The following is a 20,757-nucleotide window of genomic DNA, read 5'->3' on the forward strand; positions in this document are numbered from 1 at the left end:
AAAAATTGGATTAATAAATAAAATTTCAATAAATTAGGCCTAATTTAAACACCCAGACCGTAGTATAATTCTCAGATATTACCCGTCACTGAATTCCGCTTTATCCCCGAAATTGGCCAATACCCAAAGGGGGCCTGGGGGCGTAGCCCCCAGCGAGCCGAAGGCGAGTCTAATATACTATACAGCCGCATGTGAAACTGACTGACTGACTCACTGATATATAGATACAAATTCTAACATAGTTCTAGAAGTGCTGGAAACTTGAAATTTGGCATACAGGTACCTTTTGCAATATGACCCGGAGGAAAAGTCTGTGTAAAAACTGGAACATTTTTACTTTTAAACCCCTCAAAAAAATTATTAAAAAAATGCGCATTTTTTTACCCTTGCAGGCTTTTTTGTAAGCCTGATAGCGGGCGAACCGTTGAAGCTAGCTCGGATCTGACGAAAAATTCATAGTCAGGAAATGAAGTGAACTACAAAAAAAGGTCCAATGACTTTTTGCTCTATCTTCCATGGTTAAGTGACAAAACGCTTGAATATTTGACATTCCAGAGATTTTTTCGATAAAAATAATGTTTCGAGCCCAATAGCGGCCGAACTGTTGGTCGTTAGCTCAAATCTGATTGACCCATCAAATTAGAAAATTGCGCGATCTACAGAAAAGGTCTAGTGACGTTTTGCCTTATCTCCATTGGTTTAGCCGAAAAACGTGATTATGTGCAATTTTTTTGTAACTTTTACGTGAAAATTTTTGTTTTTGGAGTCGATAGCGGCGAAACCATTAGTCGGAGGTCAAAATAAAACAAACGTTACATTTAGGAAATAAAGTGATCTACAAAAAAGGTTAAATAATTTTTTACTCTATCTCCATTGGTTTTGGCCGCAAAATGTGATTAAGTGAAAATATTTGGAAAGTTTCGCCTAAAAATGTACCTTCCGAGCTCGATAGCGGCTAAACTGTAGGTCGTAGCTCAAAACAAATTTTCTAAAAAGATTTAGAAAAACAGCGCGATCTACAAAAAAGGTTAAATGACAATTTTGCCCTATCCCCAATGGTTTGGCCGCATTACGCGTTTTAAAGTATCGATTTTTCGAGTTTTACGTGAGATATTGTTTTCTGGGCTCCATTGCAGACAAAAACCTTAGGTTTAGGGCCAAATTAAAAATTTGATTTTAATACAAAATAATACGATCTACAAAAAAGGCCCAGTGACGTTTTACTCTATCTCTCATGCTTTAGCCGTAAAACGTGATTATGTTGAAAATTTCACTTAAAAACTTAACTTCCGGGCTCGATATTGGCCGAACCGTTAGCCCTAGCTTAAATGTAAAATGTTTTGTAACTAGCTATTCATAGGATCTAAAAAAAAGGTTCAGCAGCTTTCTATCGTTTATCTTTCCGTAAGCCTGATAAAATGCTCTAAATGACAAATTCTTCGTCCGTTACTTTTAGGTGTTTTTAAATTTTTCAACTTTAATTAGTGCGCTTCATGCTGGTTCCAGCTTGACCTTGTATTATTACGTTAACGAGTGACTAAAACCCCCCTCCACGTCGGGAGTTGGCTGAGCGTTTAGTGAAGTTTCAATAGTAGATAGGGACAGAGTGTTTTTTATTATGTTCAAAGATACAACACCCTCTAAAATAGGCCCACGTGTGTCATTAACCCCTTGTAACATTAACCCCCCCACCCCGGGAGGGAATTTATTAATATGACAAGAAAATATCCTGACTAACTTAAACCCCCTGATGTCTTAACCCCCTTTAACATTAATCTCCTCCCCCCCAGGGAATTTCCTGGCATGACAAGGAGTTAAACCTCTGAGCAAATTAAACCCCCTAAACAACTTTAAAAATAATGACTCAGGTTGGGTTTTTGTTATATTTACACTAAAACAATTCCACCAATAGCCCACCAGTGCAGTCCTTTCTCCACAGCTCCGTACTGGCTAAACCAGACGTTTTTAGCTAAAATCGGACACCAAGAATCGAAAAATAAAATAAAATTTCCGACAAGAAAGGTCCAGTCACTTTTTCTCGTATCTCTAACGGTTAAGCCACAAAAGGGCCTGTTGAAGTCAAAACTTTAAAATTAATCTGGAAAATTCGATAAAATGAGTCAACTTTTTAACTCCCAAATCCCTAATACTTAAGCTCGGGCATAACCTTTCCCCGAATACCGCTTATCCCCGAATTTAAGGCACTTACTTTGGGGGCCTGGGGGCGTAGCCCCCAGCGAGCCGAAGGCGAGTCTAATTATATATACAACCGCATGTGTAACTGACTGACTGACTCACTCACTCACGTATACTAATTCTAACCTACTTCCAGATGAGTTAGAGACTTGAAATTTGGTACACAGATAGCTTTCCACGTGTAACCACCAGGAAAATCCCGAAAAGTGAGAATTTTTCATTTTCAACCCCTCAAAAAAATTCCCAAAAAATCGCGCATTCTTCACCCCTGCAGGCATTTTTTGTAAGCCCGATAGCGGGCGAACCGTTGGAGCTAGCTCGGATCTGACGAAAAATTCATAATCAGGAATGAAGGTGAACTACAAAAAAGGTCCAGTGACTTTTTGCTCTATCTTCCATGGTTAAGCGACAAAACGCTCGAACATTTGAAATTCCAGAGATTTTTTTTTTTCGATAAAAATAATGTTTCAAGCCCGATAGCGGCCGAACCGTTGGTCGTAGCTCAAATCTGATTGACCCATCAAATTAGCAAATTGCGCGATCTACAGAAAAGGTCCAGTAACTTTTTGCCCTATCTCGATTGGTTTGGCCGAAAAAACGTGATTATGTACAATTTTGTTGTAACTTTTACGCGAAACTTTTGTTTTTGGGGTCGATAGCGGCGAAACCATTGGTCGGAGGTCAAAATAAGACTAACGTTTTATTTAGGAAATAAGATGACCTACAGAAAAGGTCCAGTGACTTTTTACTATATTTCCCTTAGTTTGACCGCAAAACGCGATTAAGTGAAAATATTGGACATTTTCGCTTAAAAATTTACATTCCGGGCTTGATAGCGGCCCTAAACGGTTGGTCGTAACTCAAAACAAATTTTAAACGGGATTTAGGAAATCACGTGATCTACAGAAAAGGTTCAGTGACTTCGGGAGTTGGCTGAGCGTTAGCTAAGCGTCAATAGTAGATAGGGACAGAGGAATATTTATTATGTTCACAGACACAATACCCTCTAAAAAAAGGCCCAAGTGTATCATTAACCCCCGGTAATATTAACCCCCCCCCGGGGGATTTCCTGGTATGACCTGATAACCTCCTGTACATTCAACCCCCTGATGTGTTAACCCCCTGGTAACATTAAACCCCCCCAGGGAATTTCCTGCCATGACCTCATGTCCGAATTTTACCAGTCACCAAATCTCTTAACCCCCCCCCCTGGGAAGATCCTGGTATGACCAGATAAACCCCCTGGAGACTTATCCCCCGGTAACGTTAAAACCCCCCCTGGGAATTTGTTCATATGACCAGACAATATCCTGACGAAATTAAAACCCCCTCTTGTCTTAACCTCCTTAACATTAATCACCCACCCAGGGAATTTCTCGCCTTGACTAGATAGTCTCCTGGTGATATTAAACCCCCTGTTCGACTTAAAATACTGCCTTGAGGTCGGTTTTTATTATGTTTATACTAAACAATTCAAGATAGCTGACCCGTGCAGACTTTTCTCCCGAGCTTCATTTCTGGCTAAACCATAGATCGTAGATCAGATCTGAGAGCACAATCGAAAGACAAAATTAAATTTTCCAACAAGAAAGGTCCAGTCACTTTTTTGTCGTATCTCTAACGGTTTAACCGCAAAATGCCCTCAAAGTCAAAAGTTTTTACGAATCCGGAAAAAAAATCTATGAAAAAGGTCAATTTTTTAAATCCCTTGTCATTTACTTAATGTCCGGACTTAACCAGTCACCGAATTCCGCTTATTCCCCGAATTTGCAAGCGTTTACTTTGGGGGCCTGGGGGCGTAGCCCCCAGCGAGCCGAAGGCGAGTCTAATATATATACAACCGCATGTGTAACTGACTGACTGACTGACTCACGTATACTAATTCTAACCTACTTCCAGATGAGTTAGAGACTTGAAATTTGGTACACAGATAGCTTTCCACGTGTAACCACCAGGAAAATCCCGAAAAGTGAGAATTTTTCATTTTCAACCCCTCAAAAAAAATTCCCAAAAAATCGCGCATTCTTCACCCCTGCAGGCATTTTTTGTAAGCCCGATAGCGGGCGAACCGTTGGAGCTAGCTCGGATCTGACGGAAAATTCATGGTCAGGAATGAAGTGAACTACAAAAAAGGTCTAATGACTTTTTGCTCTATCTTCCATGGTTAAGCGACAAAACGCTCGAACATTTGAAATTTCCAGAGATTTTTTCGATAAAAATAATGTTTCAAGCCCGCCGATAGCGGCCGAACCGTTGGTCGTAGCTCAAATCTGATTGACCCATCAAATTAGCAAATTGCGCGATCTACAGAAAAGGTCCAGTAATCTTTTGCCCTATCTCGATTGGTTTGGCCGAAAAAAAAACGTGATTATGTACAATTTTGTTGTAACTTTTACGCGAAACTTTTGTTTTTGGGGTCGATAGCGGCGAAACCATTGGTTGGAGGTCAAAATAAGACTAACGTTTTTATTTAGGAAATAAGATGACCTACAAAAAAGGTCCAGTGACTTTTTACTATATTTTCCCTTAGTTTGACCGCAAAAACGCGATTAAGTGAAAATATTGGACATTTTCGCCCAAAAATTTACATTCCGGGCTTGATAGCGGCTAAACGGTTGGTCGTAACTCAAAACAAATTTTAAACGGGATTTAGGAAATCACGTGATCTACAGAAAAGGTTCAGTGACTTCGGGAGTTGGCTGAGCGTTAGCTAAGCGTCAATAGTAGATAGGGACAGAGGAATATTTATTATGTTCACAGACACAATACCCTCTAAAAAAGGCCAAGTGTGTCATTAACCCCGGTAATATTAACCCCCCCCCGGGGATTTCCTGGTATGACCTGATAACCTCCTGTACATTCAACCCCCTGATGTGTTAACCCCCCTGGTAGCATTAAACCCCCCCAGGGAATTTCCTGCCATGACCTCATGTCCGAATTTTACCAATCACCAAATCTCTTAACCCCCCCCCCCTGGGAAGATCCTGGTATGACCAGATAACCCCCTGGAGACTTATCCCCCGGTAACGTTAACCCCCCCTGGGAATTTGTTCATATGACCAGACAATATCCTGACGAAATTAAACCCCCTCTTGTCTTAACCTCCTTAACATTAATCACCCACCCAGGGAATTTCTCGCCTTGACTAGATAGTCTCCTGGTGATATTAAACCCCTGTTCGACTTAAAATACTGCCTTGAGGTCGGTTTTTATTATGTTTATACTAAACAATTCAAGATAGCTGACCCGTGCAGACTTTTCTCCCGAGCTCATTTCTGGCTAAACCATAGGTCGTAGATCAGATCTGAGGGCACAATCGAAAGACAAAATTAAATTTCCAACAAGAAAGGTCCAGTCACTTTTTGTCGTATCTCTAACGGTTTAACCGCATCTAAATACTTATACAGCCGCATGTGTAACTCACTCACTGACTGATGGATAGATACAAATTCTAACATAGTTCTAGAAGTGCTGGAAACTTGAAATTTGGCACGCAGGTACCTTTCACAATATGACCCGGAGGAAAAGTCTGAAAACCGGACTTTTTTACTTTTAAACCCCTCAAAAAAATTCGAGAAAATTCATGCATTTTTCACCCTTGCAGGCTTTTTTATGTAAGCTCGATAGTGGGCGAACCGTTGGAGCTAGCTCGGATCTGACGAAAAAACTCATGGTCAGGAATGGAGTGAACTACAAAAAAGGTCCAGTGACATTTTTGCTCTATCTTCCATGGTTAAGCGACAAAACGCTCGAACATTTGACATTCCAGAGATTGTTTCGTTAAAAATAATGTTTCGAGCCCGATAGCGGCCGAACCGTTGGTCGTAGCTCAAATCTGATTGACCCATCAAATTAGCAAATTGCGCGATCTACAGAAAAGGTCCAGTGACTTTTTGCCCTATCTCCATTTGGTTTGGCCGAAAAAAACGTGATTATGTGCAATTCTTTTGTAATTTTCACGTGAAAACTTTGTTTTTGAGGTCGATAGCGGCGAAAACCATTGGTCGGAGGGCAAAATTAAAACAAAGGTTAGATATAGGAAATGAAGTGATCTACATAAAAGGTCTAGTGACTTTTTACTCTATCTCCATTAGTTTGGCCGCAAAATGCGATTAAGTGAAAAGCTTTGGAAAATTTTCGCCTACAAATTTTACATTCCGGGCTTGATAGCGGCTAAACGGTTGGTCGTAGTAGCTCAAAACAAATTTTTCAACAGGATTTAGCAAATAATGTGATCTACAAAAAAGGCTCAGTAACATTTTGTTTGCCCTATCCTCAACGGTTTGGGTGGATAAACGCGTTTTAAAATATTGATTTTTTAAGTTTTACGTGATATTTTTAAACTGCCCAGTGCAGTCTTTTGTCCTAAGCTCTGTACTGCCTAAATTATAGGTCGTAGCGTAAATCTGATGGCATAATCGAAAGAGAAAAATTAAATTTTCGACAAGAAATGTGCAGTCACTTTTTGTCATATCTGTAACGGTTATCTAAATACTTATACAGCCGCATGTGTAACTCACTCACTGGACTGATGGATAGATACAAATTCTAACATAGTTCTAGAAGTGCTGGAAACTTGAAATTTTGGCACGCAGGGTACCTTTCACAATATGACCCGGAGGAAAAGTCTGAAAACCCGGACTTTTTTACTTTTAAACCCCTCAAAAAAATTCGAGGAAAATTCATGCATTTTTCACCCTTGCAGGCTTTTTTTTGTAAGCTCGATAGTGGGGCGAACCGTTTGGAGCTAGCTCGGATCTGGACGAAAAATTCATGGTCAGGAATGGAGTGAAACTACAAAAAAAGGTCCAGTGACTTTTTGCTCTATCTTCCATGGTTTTAAGCGACAAAACGCTCGAACATTTGACATTCCAGAGATTGTTTCGTTAAAAATAATGTTTCGAGCCCGATAGCGGCCCGAAACCGTTGGTCGTTAGCTCAAATCTGATTGACCCATCAAATTAGCAAATTGCGCGATCTACAGAAAAGGTCCAGTGACTTTTTGCCCTATCTCCATTGGTTTGGCCGAAAAACGTGATTATGTGCAATTCTTTTGTAATTTTCCACGTGAAAACTTTGTTTTTGAGGTCGATAGCGGCGAAACCATTGGTCGGAGGGCAAAAATAAAAACGAAGGTTAGATATAGGGAAATGAAGTGATCTACATAAAAGGTCTAGTGTCTTTTTACTCTATCTCCATTAGTTTGGCCGCAAAATGCGATTAAGTGAAAAGCTTTGGAAATTTTCGCCTACAAATTTACATTCCGGGCTTGATAGCGGCCTACTAAACGGTTGGTCGTAGCTCAAAACAAATTTTCAACAGGATTTTAGCAAATAATGTGATCTACAAAAAAGGCTCAGTAACATTTTGTTTGCCCTATCCTCAACGGTTTGGGTGGATAACGCGTTTTAAAATATTGATTTTTTAAGTTTTACGTGAATATTTTTAAACTGCCCAGTGCAGTCTTTTGTCCTAAGCTCTGTACTGCCTAAATTATAGGTCGTAGCGTAAATCTGATGGCATAATCGAAAGAGAAAATTAAATTTTCGACAAGAAATGTGCAGTCACTTTTTGTCATATCTGTAACGGTTATCTAATATACTATACAGCCGCATGTGTAACTGACTGACTGACATATAGATACAAATTCTAACATAGTTCTAGAAGTGCTGGAAACTTGAAATTTGGCCACGCAGGTACCTTTCACAATATGACCCGGAGGAAAAGTCTGAATAACTGGGAATTTTTACTTTTAAACCCCTCAAAAAAATTCCTCAAAAATCGCGCATTCTTCACCCCTGCAGGCATTTCTTGTAAGCCTGATAGCGGGTGAAACCGTTGGAGCTAGCTTCGATCTGACGAAAAATCGTTAGTCAGGAATGAAGTGAACTACAAGAAAGGTCCTGTGACTTTTTGTCCTATCTCGTGTGGTTAAGCCACAAAACACGGAAATGTTTGACATTCCAGAGATTTTTTCGCTTAAAATAAAGTTTCGAGCCCGATAGCGGCCGAATGGTAAGGTCGTAGCTCAAAATCTGATTGACCCATCAAATTAGCAAATTGCGTTATCTACAGAAAAGGTCCCAGTGACGTCTTGCCCTATCTCCATTGGTTTGGCCGAAAAAACGTGATTATGTGCAATTTTTTTGTAACTTTTACGTGAAACTTTTGTTTTTTGGGGTCGATAGCGGCGAAACAAATGGTCGGAGGGTCAAAATAAAACAAAGGTTAGATTTAGGAAATAATATGATCTACAAAAAAGGTTCAGTAACCTTTTACTATATCTCCATTAGTTTGACCGCAAAACGCGATTAAATGAAAATATTTGAAAATTTTCGCCTACAAATTTACATTCCGGGCTTGATAGCGGCTAAACGGTTGGTCGTAGCTCAAAACAAATTTTCAGCCGGATTTAGGAAATCACGTGATCTACAAAAAAAAACTTTAGTAACATTTTGCCCTATCCTCAACGGTTTGGCCGCATAACGCGTTTTTAAAGTTTTGATTTTTTGAGTTTTACCGTGAGATTTTGTTTTCTGGGCTCTATTTCAGACAAAATCTTAGTTCTAGCCTAGATTAAAAATTTGATTCTAATACAAAATAATGCGATCTACACAAAAGATCCAGTGACCCTTTACTCTATCTTCCATGATTTAGCCGTTAAAACGTGATTATATTGAAAAACTTCAATTATAAACTTACTTTTCGTGCTCGATAGTGGCCGAATCCGTTGGCCCTAGCTTAAATGTTAAAACTTTTTGTAAGTAGCTATTGATAGGATCTACAAAAAAGGCCCAGCAGCTTTCTATCGTTTATCTTTCCGTAAGCCTGATAAATGCTCTAAATGGCTAATTATTTGACGTCACTTTTAGGTGTTTTAAAGTTTTGCAACAATAATTAGTGCGATTCATGCTGGTTCCATATTGACCTTGTATTACTACGTTAAACGAGTGACTAAAACCCCCCCCCCTCCACATCGGGAGTTTTGCTGAGCGTCAGTGAAGCTTCAATAGTAGATAGGGACAGGAGTGTTTTTTTTTTCTTTTTTTACGAAATATTACTTCATTGTTCAAAACTCTGGCGTGGAATGATTAATTTCCGAAGTAATTTAAAACCCCCTGATCAACACAAATTTACTAGAAAAGTACCAACGCGTTCTTTAACCCCCAAGAACATAAACCCCTCTCCCGGGAAGTTCTTGGTTGATGAACTCCTGATTAAATTAAACCCCCTGATCAACTTAATAATCTGATAAAGGCAGTTTTTTAATTTATTTACACTAAATCTGTTTACACAACAGCTGACCGGTGCAGACTTTTATCCCAAACGTTGTACCGACTAACCCATAGGTCGTAGATCAAATCTGAGGTTCACACAATCGAATTAAATTTTAAAAATTAAATTTCCGACAAGAAAGGTCCAGTCGCTTTTTTGTCGTATCTCTAAAGGTTAAGCCACAAAATGGCCTTAGAGTCAAAACTTTGATTAAAACTGGAAAATTCAATAAAATAGGTCTAATACTATTCCGAATTCCGCTTATCCCTGAATTTGGACAACACCCCCCAAAAGGGGGCCTGGAGTGTGTCATTAACCCCCGGTAACATTAACCCCCCCCGCGATTTCCTGGTATGACCAGATAACCTCCTGAGTACATAAAACCCCCTGAAGTTGTGAACCCTCCCCCAGTAATATTAAACCCCCCCCCCAGGGAATTTCCCTGGCATGACCTCATGTCCGAATTTTACCAATCACCAAATCTCTTAACGCCCCTTTGGGAAGTTCCCAGTATGACCAGATAAAACCCCTGATGTCTTAACCCTTGGTAACGCTTATTAACTCCACCCCCTGGGAATTCCTTGTATGACCTTCATGTCCGAATTTTACCTATAAATAAACCACTCTTATCCCCGATATTTGGCAAACACCCAAAAGGGGGCCTCCTGGGGGCGTAGCCCCCAGCGAGCCGAAGGGCGAGTCCTATATTATATACAGCCGCATGTGTAACTCACTCACTCACTCACTGACATATAATCATACTAATTCTAACATAGTTCTAGAAGTGCTGGAAACGTGAAATTTTGCACGCACGTCGCTTGTATCTTCAAACCTCCGGGAAAAGTCTGAAAACCGGAGTTTTTTACTTTTGAACCCCTCAAAAAAATTCCCGAACGGACCCCTGTTTTGCCCTTGCAGGCTTTCCTTTGAAGCCCGATAGTGGGTGAAACCGTTGGAGCTAGCTTCGATCTGACGAAAAATTCATAATCAGGAATGAAGTGAACTACAAAAAAGGTTTAGTGACTTTTTGCTCTAACTCCATCGGTTCGGCCGCAAAAACGCGATTACATTAAAAATATTTTGAAATTTTCGCCTAAAAAATTTACCTTTCGGGCTCGATAGCGGCTAAACGGTTGGTCGTTAGCTCAAAACAAATTTTCAATGGGATTTAGTAAATGGCGTGATCTACAAAAAAGGTTCAGTAACATTTTAACCTATCATCAACGGTTTGGCCGTATAACGCGTTTTTTTAAAAGTATTGATTTTCTAAGTTTTACGTGAGATTTTGTTTTCTGGGCTTTATTGCAGGCAAAATTCTAAATTTAGCACAAAATAAATATTTGATTTTAACACTAATTAACGCGATCTACAAAAAAGGTCAAGTAACCTTTTGCTCTATCTCCATTGGTTCGGCTAATAAATGTAAATATTTCTTAATTTGTATTTAAGAATTTTGTTTCTAGAGTCGATAGCGGCCAAACAAATAGTTCTAGCTTAAATGTAAAAATGTTTATGACTACAAATTGATGGGATCTACAAAAAAGGTCATGTACCTTTTTGTTGTATGTCCCTCAATAAGCCCGAAAACGCTATAAATAGCAAAATATTTGTCGTGGATTGGCAATTTTTTGGAGTTTTTTAAACCAATATGTGACTAATATTTTGTGTAATTCGTTCCAGATTCAGTTTGCACTTGCTTTGCTAGGTTAACTAGTGAATACAACACCACATTATAAATTGGCTGAGCGTTGGATAAGCGTCAATAGTAGATAGGGACAGAGTGAATTTGTATTATGTTCACAGACACAACACCCTCTAAAATAAGTCCAAGTGTGTCATTAACCCCCGGTAACATTAACCCCCCCCCGGGGATTTCCTGGTATGACCAGATAACCTCCTGAGTACATTAAATCCCCTGATGTGTTAACCCCCCCGGTAACATTAACCCCCCCGGGATTTCCTGATATGACCAGATAAGCTCCTGAGTACATTAAACCTCCTGAAATTTTAACCCCCCCAGTAACATTAAACCCCCCCCAGGGAATTTCCTGGCATGGCCTCATGTCCGAATTTTACCAATCACCAAATCGCTCTTTTCCCCACCAGTGCAGGCATTTATTCCAAGCGTTGTACCGACTAAACCATAGGTCGTAGATCAAATCTGAGGGCACAATCGAAAGACAAAATTAAATTTCCGACGAGAAAGGTCCAGTCACTTTTTCTCGTATCTCTAACGGTTAAGCAGTAAAATGTCATTAAAGTCAAAAATTGGATTAATAAATAAAATTTCAATAAATTAGGCCTAATTTAAACACCCAGACCGTAGTATAATTCTCAGATATTACCCGTCACTGAATTCCGCTTATCCCCGAAATTGGCCAATACCCAAAGGGGGGCCTGGGGGCGTAGCCCCCAGCGAGCCGAAGGCGAGTCTAATATATATACAACCGCATGTGTAACTGACTGACTGACTCACTCACTCACGTATACTAATTCTAACCTACTTCCAGATGAGTTAGAGACTTGAAATTTGGTACACAGATAGCTTTCCACGTGTAACCACCAGGAAAATCCCGAAAAGTGAGAATTTTTCATTTTCAAACCCCTCAAAAAAATTCCCAAAAAATCGCGCATTCTTCACCCCTGCAGGCATTTTTTGTAAGCCCGATAGCGGGCGAACCGTTGGAGCTAGCTCGGATCTGACGAAAAATTCATAATCAGGAATGAGGTGAACTACAAAAAAGGTCCAGTGACTTTTTGCTCTATCTTCCATGGTTAAGCGACAAAACGCTCGAACATTTGAAATTCCAGAGATTTTTTTCGATAAAAATAATGTTTCAAGCCCGATAGCGGCCGAACCGTTGGTCGTAGCTCAAATCTGATTGACCCATCAAATTAGCAAATTGCGCGATCTACAGAAAAGGTCCAGTAACTTTTTGCCCTATCTCGATTGGTTTGGCCGAAAAACGTGATTATGTACAATTTTGTTGTAACTTTTACGCGAAACTTTTGTTTTTGGGGTCGATAGCGGCGAAACCATTGGTCGGAGGTCAAAATAAGACCAACGTTTTATTTAGGAAATAAGATGACCTACAGAAAAGGTCCAGTGACTTTTTACTATATTTCCCTTAGTTTGACCGCAAAACGCGATTAAGTGAAAATATTGGACATTTTCGCTTAAAAATTTACATTCCGGGCTTGATAGCGGCTAAACGGTTGGTCGTAACTCAAAACAAATTTTAAACGGGATTTAGGAAATCACGTGATCTACAGAAAAGGTTCAGTGACTTCGGGAGTTGGCTGAGCGTTAGCTAAGCGTCAATAGTAGATAGGGACAGAGGAATATTTATTATGTTCACAGACACAATACCCTCTAAAAAAGGCCCAAGTGTATCATTAACCCCCGGTAATATTAACCCCCCCCCGGGGATTTCCTGGTATGACCTGATAACCTCCTGTACATTCAACCCCCTGATGTGTTAACCCCCCTGGTAACATTAAACCCCCCCAGGGAATTTCCTGCCATGACCTCATGTCCGAATTTTACCAGTCACCAAATCTCTTAACCCCCCCCCCCCCCTGGGAAGATCCTGGTATGACCAGATAACCCCCTGGAGACTTATCCCCCGGTAACGTTAACCCCCCCTGGGAATTTGTTCATATGACCAGACAATATCCTGACGAAATTAAACCCCCTCTTGTCTTAACCTCCTTAACATTAATCACCCACCCAGGGAATTTCTCGCCTTGACTAGATAGTCTCCTGGTGATATTAAACCCCCTGTTCGACTTAAAATACTGCCTTGAGGTCGGTTTTTATTATGTTTATACTAAACAATTCAAGATAGCTGACCCGTGCAGACTTTTCTCCCGAGCTCATTTCTGGCTAAACCATAGATCGTAGATCAGATCTGAGAGCACAATCGAAAGACAAAATTAAATTTCCGACAAGAAAGGTCCAGTCACTTTTTGTCGTATCTCTAACGGTTTAACCGCCAAAATGCCCTCAAAGTCAAAAGTTTTTACGAATCCGGAAAAAAATCTATGAAAAAGGTCAATTTTTTAAATCCCTTGTCATTTACTTAATGTCCGGACTTAACCAGTCACCGAATTCCGCTGCTTATCCCCGAATTTGCAAGCGTTTACTTTGGGGGCCTGGGGGCGTAGCCCCCAGCGAGCCGAAGGCGAGTCTTATATTATATACAGCCGCATGTGAAACCACTTCACTCACTCACTCACTGATGGATGTATACAAATTCTAACATAGTTCTAGAAGTGCTGGAAACTTGAAATTTGGCACGCAGATACCTTTTGCCTTGTAACCAACAGGAAAAGTCTGAAAACCGGACATTTTTACTTTTAAACCCCTCAAAAAAATTCGAGAAAATTCATTCATTTTAACCCTTGCAGGCCTTTTTTGTAAGCCCGATAGCGGGCGAACCGTTGGAGCTAGCTCGGATCTGAAGAAAAATTCATGGTCAGGAATGAAGTGAACTACAAAAAAGATTCAGTGACTTTTTGCTCTATCTTCTATGGTTAAGCGACAAAACGCTCGAACATTTGACATTCCAGAGATTTTTTCGATAAAAATAATGTTTCGAGCCCGATAGCGGCCGAACCGTTGGTCGTAGCTCAAATCTGATTGACCCATCAAATTAGCAAATTGCGCGATCTACAGAAAAGGTCCACTGACTTTTTGCCCTATCTCTATTGGTTCGGCTGAAAAACGTGATTATGTGCAATTCGTTTGTAATTTTTACGTGAAAACTTTGTTTTTGGGGTCGATAGCGGCGAAACCATTGGTCGGAGGTCAAACTAAAACGAAGGTTAGATTTAGGAAATATTGTGATCTACAAAAAAGGTTCAGTGACTTTTTGTCCTATCTCATGTGGTTAAGCGACAAATCGCGGAAATGTTTGACATTCCAGAGCTTTTTCACTTAAAATAATGTTTACCAGCCCGATAGCGGCCGAACGGATGGTCGTAGCTCAGATCTGATTGACCCATCAAATTAGCAAATTACGTGATCTACAGAAAAGGTCCAGTGACTTTCTGCCGTATTTCGATCGGTATGTGCGCAAAACGCGATTATGTGTAAAATTTGTGTAATTTTCTCGTGCAAAATTAGATATCGGGCCCGATAACGGCCAAACGGTTAGCTATAGCTCGAAACAAAACAAAAGTACAATTTAGAAAATTATGTGATCTAAAAAGAAGTTCTAGTCACTTTTAGCCCTATATCTATTAGTTCAGCCGAAAAATGTGATTAGGTGCAACATTTTTGTAAATTTCACGGGAAAATTTAGTTTCAGAGCTCGATTGCGGCCAAACGGTTAATTGTAGCCCAAAACATATGTTGTATTGGAATTAGGAAATCACGTGGTCTACAAAAAAGCATCATTGACTTATTGCCATATCGTCAAAGGTTTGGCTGCAAAACGCGTTTAAATACAAATATTTTGTAATTTTCACATGAGATTTCTGTTTCTGGAGGCGGGTAGCAGCCGAAAGGTTGTAGCTTAAAAAATTTTTTTTTTAGAATTATACAATAATTAGGTCTACAAAACAAGGTCAAGAACTTTTTTCGTATATACTTGCATAAGCCCGATAAACGCTCTCAATGGCAAAAGTTTTATCGTGTATTGTCTATCTTAAGTGATTTTAAGATCTATACGACCACATGTTGTGGAAATTGCTCCAGTTTGGGATTACCTGGTCAATAAATTTCCCCCCTCCCGGGAATCACTCCTGAGTAAATGAAACCCCCTGATCAACTTAATAATAAGATAAAGTCCAATGACCGCAATATGCGATAATGTGCAAAACCTGTGTAATTTTCATGTGAAAAATTAGATTGCGGGCCCGATAACGGTTTAAACGGTTAGCCATAGCTCAAAACAAAAACTAAAGTGCAATTTAGAGAACTATGTGATCTATAAAAAGGTCCAGTCCCTTTTGGCCCTATCTCCATTAGTTCAGCCGAAAAATTTTATTATGTGCAATTTGTATATAATTTTCATATGAGAATTTATATTCCGAGCCCGATAGTGGCAAAACCGTTCGTTGTAGCTCGAAAGGTATTTTGAACAAGATTTAGAAAACCAAATGTTGTACAAAAGAGCTCCAGTAAGTTTTGCCCTATCTACAATGTTTCGGCCACAAAAGGCGTTTAAATGCAAATATTTTGAGAATTTTACGTGCAAAACATGTGTCTGGGGTCGATAGCGGCCAAACTGTTGGACGTTGCTCAAAACAAGACCAAAGTTGGATTTAGAAAACAAAGTGATCTACAAAAAAGTTCTAGCGACATTTGGCCCTATCTCAATTGGTTTAGCCGCAAAACGTGTTTAAACGTAAACATGTTGTAATTTTCACGTGAAAATTTTATTTGCGGACCTGATAGCGGCCTAGGCGTTATTCCAACGTAGTTTCAAACCTTAATGAAAAGTAGTAAATGAAGTAAAAAACAAAAAATGTTCAGGGACTTTTTGCTCTATCTCTTATTATTAGGCGAGAAAACGTCGGCATATTTGATAATACCGTGACTTTCGCGTTAAAAACAATGATTTGAGCTCGACAGCGGCTGAATGAGTGGCATTAGCTGAACTTTAATTTCAGTGCCTGACAGAAAATTGGAAGATCTACAAATAAGGTCATGTGTATATTTCATGTATCTTTAACGGTTTACCCGAAAATTTGAAATTTTGTGAAGATAGTAGGTAGGGACAGAGTACGTGATTTTACCGTACACACCTTTAGTAAGTAGTAAATAGCGGCAAAACTAGAGGTTATATCAAAAATCTGAGGTCAGAACACCCAAAACAAATTATATTTCCTACATAAAATGTCCAGTCACTTTTTATCGTATCTACAACGGTTAAGCTACAAAAACGTCCTCAAAGTTAAAAGTTTGGTTCACTGTATAAAATTGAGTCTATCCCTATCTACTAATCTTGAAATGCAGAGTCCGGCGAGCTCTGTACGGTACGTAACAGAGTACCTTAGGCCGTGTGAAACAGAGCCTGATCTGTCCGTACATTCGTAGATAGGGACGGAGAAATTTGCGATTACAACACTTCCTGAAAGCTTTGAATTGTTTCAACACTACTACATTAAGGCGGCGCCAGACATGCGTCATTCGTCAAGCACCGAGCAGCGACTCGCCGAATCGCGAGCAGTGTGGATGTCTGTTTGTCTATTCGGCAAGCAGCAAAACATTAGTGCTCGTTGTTTCCCGTTCAGTGTCGGTCTTTTGCACACATCAAAGTGGACGAATATTTTGGGAAAAGGCAAACTTTGCTTCATCCACACATTCGGCTTTGTGGTTGGGAGATAAGAACTGTTCACGGTTTCCAATTTTGTCATCAGAGCCTCATTGACTATTGGGTAAGACGAATTTTATTTTCTTAAATTGAGGTTAAGTAGTTCTTATTTGGCTGAAAACTAGTGAATGACCAGGCTACTGAATTATAAACTGAATTCTTTAAATGTTTTAAAAATTCCTACAAATATTAATATTTAATATTTTGTCATGATTAAAGTTACAATTTTAAGGGTTTTCATGTCCTATACAGTTATTGACCGGGGTTCCCCATTAACTCATTAACATTTTATGAACTTAAGAAAAATAACATAAACAATAATTTTATTCTTATTTTAAGGTATGGAGTGGCCTAATGAGTTGGTGTTGGATTTCTTACAATACTATGAGAATGAACCAGTTATTTGGAACCCTTCTCATCCCAATCACAAAAATAGAAATGAAATATACGATGCATGGAAAAGAATCGAAAGCAAGATGGGTAACAAGTTTTCTGTCACCGAATTGAAAAAGAAAAAAGACTCTCTGATGGCTTCATTTAGAACGTGTTTGAAAAAGGTTAAGGAAAGCTGTAAAAGTGGAGCCGGATCTGATGATATATACAAACCAAATTGGTTTGCTTATGAAATCATGGAAAGATTTCTCAAAGATAAGAACCTGCCAAGAGAGAGACACTTAGTTCAGAGGTAAAATATTTATATTTATTTATTTAAAATCAATGGTACAGGGTACACATGTATTTAACTGTAGTCATTTTGCCAGGGGATTTTTCCATTGTTCATAAAGTATTCAGCAAACTCTTCTCTGTATTCCTTTGCTGCGGTACCTGGCTTCCTAGGCACTTTCTGTAGAGGTAACATAGATGTCATATCAGCGGTATCTTCCCTCCACGACCCTCCTGTAACCATACCATTATCTTCAGAATCAAAGGTTCCCGCTGGAGTGTACATCGATCGTGATGTCCTGCTTCTTCTTAAAAAATTATGCAGAATAACACAGGTCATAGTAAACTAGTGCCACTTTGTCAGGTTGTAGTAGCATTGGCTTCCTTAGTACACGGAAAACACTAGCCATTATTCCGAACGTATTCTCTACTATTCTTTCGGGCTCGTGATAGACGGTAATTAAAAATGCGGGGTTTGCTACCTTGTTCATGGCTACCTGGAAATGGCTTCATGAGTCGCTTACTTAAAGCAAATGCATCATCACCAAGAAATACATACGGCATCAGTTTTTGTCTCCCTGGTAGCGGCTCATCGTTAGGTAAATTTCAAACTCTTACTTTTTATTTTGTTGTAGAGTACAGTGTTTTTAAAAAACTGCACCATCACTCAGTCTTCCTTGACAGCCACAATCAGCGAACATAAAACAATACTCAGCGTCAACCAGCGCCATGAGTACAATACTGAAGTATTTCTTATAATTGAAGAATTCGGATCCACTGTTGATTGGTGACTGAATTGTTACGTGTTTCCCATCAATAGTACCAATGCAGTGTGGGAAATTCCACAGTTCCTCGAAATGCCGACTAATTATTCTCCTCCACTCAGTCGCAGTAGCAGGAAGCTGAAAATGTTATTTAAAATTAGTGTCATTGTAATACTTTACATTATACAAAGTTACTACATTTGTGATTTCAGGTGGCTCCACCTCCAAATGAAGAGCAATTCCAAGCCGAAAGGAACATAGATTTGCCAAATTTATCAGATAATGTACCATCTGCCAGCAGGGAAGAGCCTGAACAAAGAAACGAAGGTAATGTGTTTTTTTCTATTGACTATCCATCACCGTAATTCGTGTGGGAGTCCCATAATTTGCACCGTTGTAGTACTGGAGTTATTAAGATACTTAATGAATTTGTCTTTAATTATTTTTGTAACTTTACAACATGACATACAAAATTGTGCTTTGCATATATATTTTATTCCATTATATTGTAATGTTTCTTTTCAGCTATTGTTCTACCTGCTTGTGCCACAACTTCGCCTAACTATGCCTCATCTTCCTTTAAAAAACCTCCACCACGAAAAAAAGTCCAGAACAGCTGAAGAAATTGAGATAAAAAAGAAGATGGATGCTGCGTTTACTACTTTACAATCACTTCAACCAAAAAAAGAAAAACACTTATGTGACATATACGGCGAATTAGTTGCGGCAAAATTAAAATCGATGGACGAGTCTACAAGGGAAATATGTATGCACCGGATTGACAACGTTCTTTTTGAAATGAGAATGGTGAAAGGACCTGCAACATCGGGCAAACACCTACTTCATGCAACCATCACCTTCCTCGTCAGCTTCTGTAAATTCATCCCCATGTCCTGATGAAACTTTAACATTGTACACAGTTCCAAGTGATTCCAACGAATTACATGCTCTCTCTGGAACTGTTGTAGTATGTTCTGATGCTGAAAATAGTGAACATCCTCCAAATGTTGGACTTGAAAACTACTTTTCCAAATTTAAATAATTGGTTACTTAATATGTTACTAAATAATATATACTTATTGTTTAAATGCTAAACCTAATAACAATAATACGTAAATGATGTAAATGTTCTTGTACAACGTGACGAATAAAATGAGTTTGAAAATTTTATTATGCTTACCTTAATAACATCCTTCAGTACTTCAATTATTGAGCTGCATACTTCTGGAATTATCTCTGATATTATTTGGGGTGATACTTTAAACAAGTAATGCAGGCTTTTAAAACTATCTCCTGTTGCTAGGAATCGTAAGGTTATGGCTAAACGTTCATTCGGTGGTATTGCTTTCCTCCACTTTGTATCTTTCTTAGCAATCAAAGGTGTTACTTTTGCTAGTAGTGAACTAAAATCTTCATTAGACATTCTACAGAAGTTTTGGAACTGTCCAGAAGGCTCTTTTAACAAATCTGCTAATAAGTTTGTACCGCTGTACCTGAAATCAGAAACATGCAATAAAGTGTTAATTATTACTGTAGGTGGCATGGTAAGACTTAAGCCCAAGATCATGATAACTTATATATATATATATATATATATATATAAGTTATCATAACATGGTGTATATATATATATATATATATAAAACCATGTATAAATACTATGTGTGTGTATGTGTGTGTGTCATCGAAAATATTAAATATGCTTAGTACGTAAGTTGCGACGGGGGTATTTTTTTATTTAAACGTATTAGCTGAAAACTGTATACCTAACTAAATATACAAAAACATTGGGTAAGCTGTTCTACAATATATTATAGCTTAATCTTAGTGCAATTACTATATATATTGAGAAGTGGTCCCAACATTCCCAGGGATAACAAACAAAATTCAGTTATTATTTACAAGGTACTTACTGGCTTCTATTACGATTTACGGATACCGCCCACCATCTCCTTCTTCTAGGTTTCCTTTTCATTTTTAGCAGTAAATATCCTCCAGTTAAAATTATAAAAGCGTGATAAGCAAGAAGAGCATCATCAACATCGACATCCATGTTGACGATTATTTGCTATTCCCAGAACGAACACGTGCTCGGAAAACCTCACATGTGTGTAGACGTCTGCTCGTTAATCGGCAAATAGCAAGACAAACTAGTTCGCCGAACGTCAAACAATCGGTGCTTGCCGAATGACGCATATCTGGCGCACGCCTTTAGTCTTTCCAAATTAATTTCTTTTTTGTGATCATTGATTAGTTCACCGGTACCGACTATGTCGTTTTTATTGCGTTGCTAAGGGCTCTTTCCATCAAGGGAACGAGGAGTTGTTTCCGACGAGCAAAAACTCTCAGTGCACTGCGATTTCTGCTTGTGCCCTTGCGTGGAAGGCCCTTGGTTTGGAATTTTCTACAACGGCTATCGATACGATTCTCATCACTGGTGATCGTATTTACAATACATTGCGAGATGAGAATCGTATGGCTATGGGTGGAAACCGGTATTTGTGTGCTGAATGAACTTCCTACCGATTTTCTCATTC

General features: G+C 39.0%; 1 protein-coding gene and 1 long non-coding RNA gene across 2 annotated transcripts; one reads left to right on the top strand and one right to left on the bottom strand.

Moving 5' to 3' along the window:
• Positions 1–16,753: 16,753 nt before the first annotated feature.
• Positions 16,754–17,211, top strand: LOC124374265. The gene is made up of 2 exons (XR_006923537.1): positions 16,754–16,857; positions 17,133–17,211. It is a non-coding gene; the product is annotated as an uncharacterized LOC124374265 (long non-coding RNA).
• A 298-nt stretch (positions 17,212–17,509) lies between these two features.
• Positions 17,510–20,363, bottom strand: LOC124374264. Its single transcript, XM_046832511.1, has 3 exons — positions 20,134–20,363; positions 19,401–19,713; positions 17,510–17,690 (listed from the first exon to the last, which is right to left on the bottom strand). The coding sequence occupies exons 1-3, from the start codon at positions 20,271–20,273 to the stop codon at positions 17,658–17,660; spliced, it is 486 nt and encodes a 161-aa protein (XP_046688467.1). The 5' UTR covers positions 20,274–20,363; the 3' UTR covers positions 17,510–17,657.
• Positions 20,364–20,757: the final 394 nt, after the last annotated feature.

Source organism: Homalodisca vitripennis, unplaced genomic scaffold, assembly GCF_021130785.1.
Source record: "Homalodisca vitripennis isolate AUS2020 unplaced genomic scaffold, UT_GWSS_2.1 ScUCBcl_7704;HRSCAF=15499, whole genome shotgun sequence".
Lineage (NCBI taxonomy): Eukaryota > Metazoa > Arthropoda > Insecta > Hemiptera > Cicadellidae > Homalodisca > Homalodisca vitripennis.

Excerpts from the sequence above, each read along its gene's own strand:
- LOC124374264 (XM_046832511.1), bottom strand. The coding sequence starts at position 20,273 with ATGGATGTCGATGTTGATGATGCTCTTCTTGCTTATCACGCTTTTATA. Across the intron at positions 19,714-20,133 it reads GTAAATCGTAATAGAAGCCA|GTACAGCGGTACAAACTTAT; the intron begins GTAAGTACCTTG and ends TTCTGATTTCAG. Across the intron at positions 17,691-19,400 it reads TACTGAAGGATGTTATTAAG|GAGGGTCGTGGAGGGAAGAT; the intron begins GTAAGCATAATA and ends GTATGGTTACAG.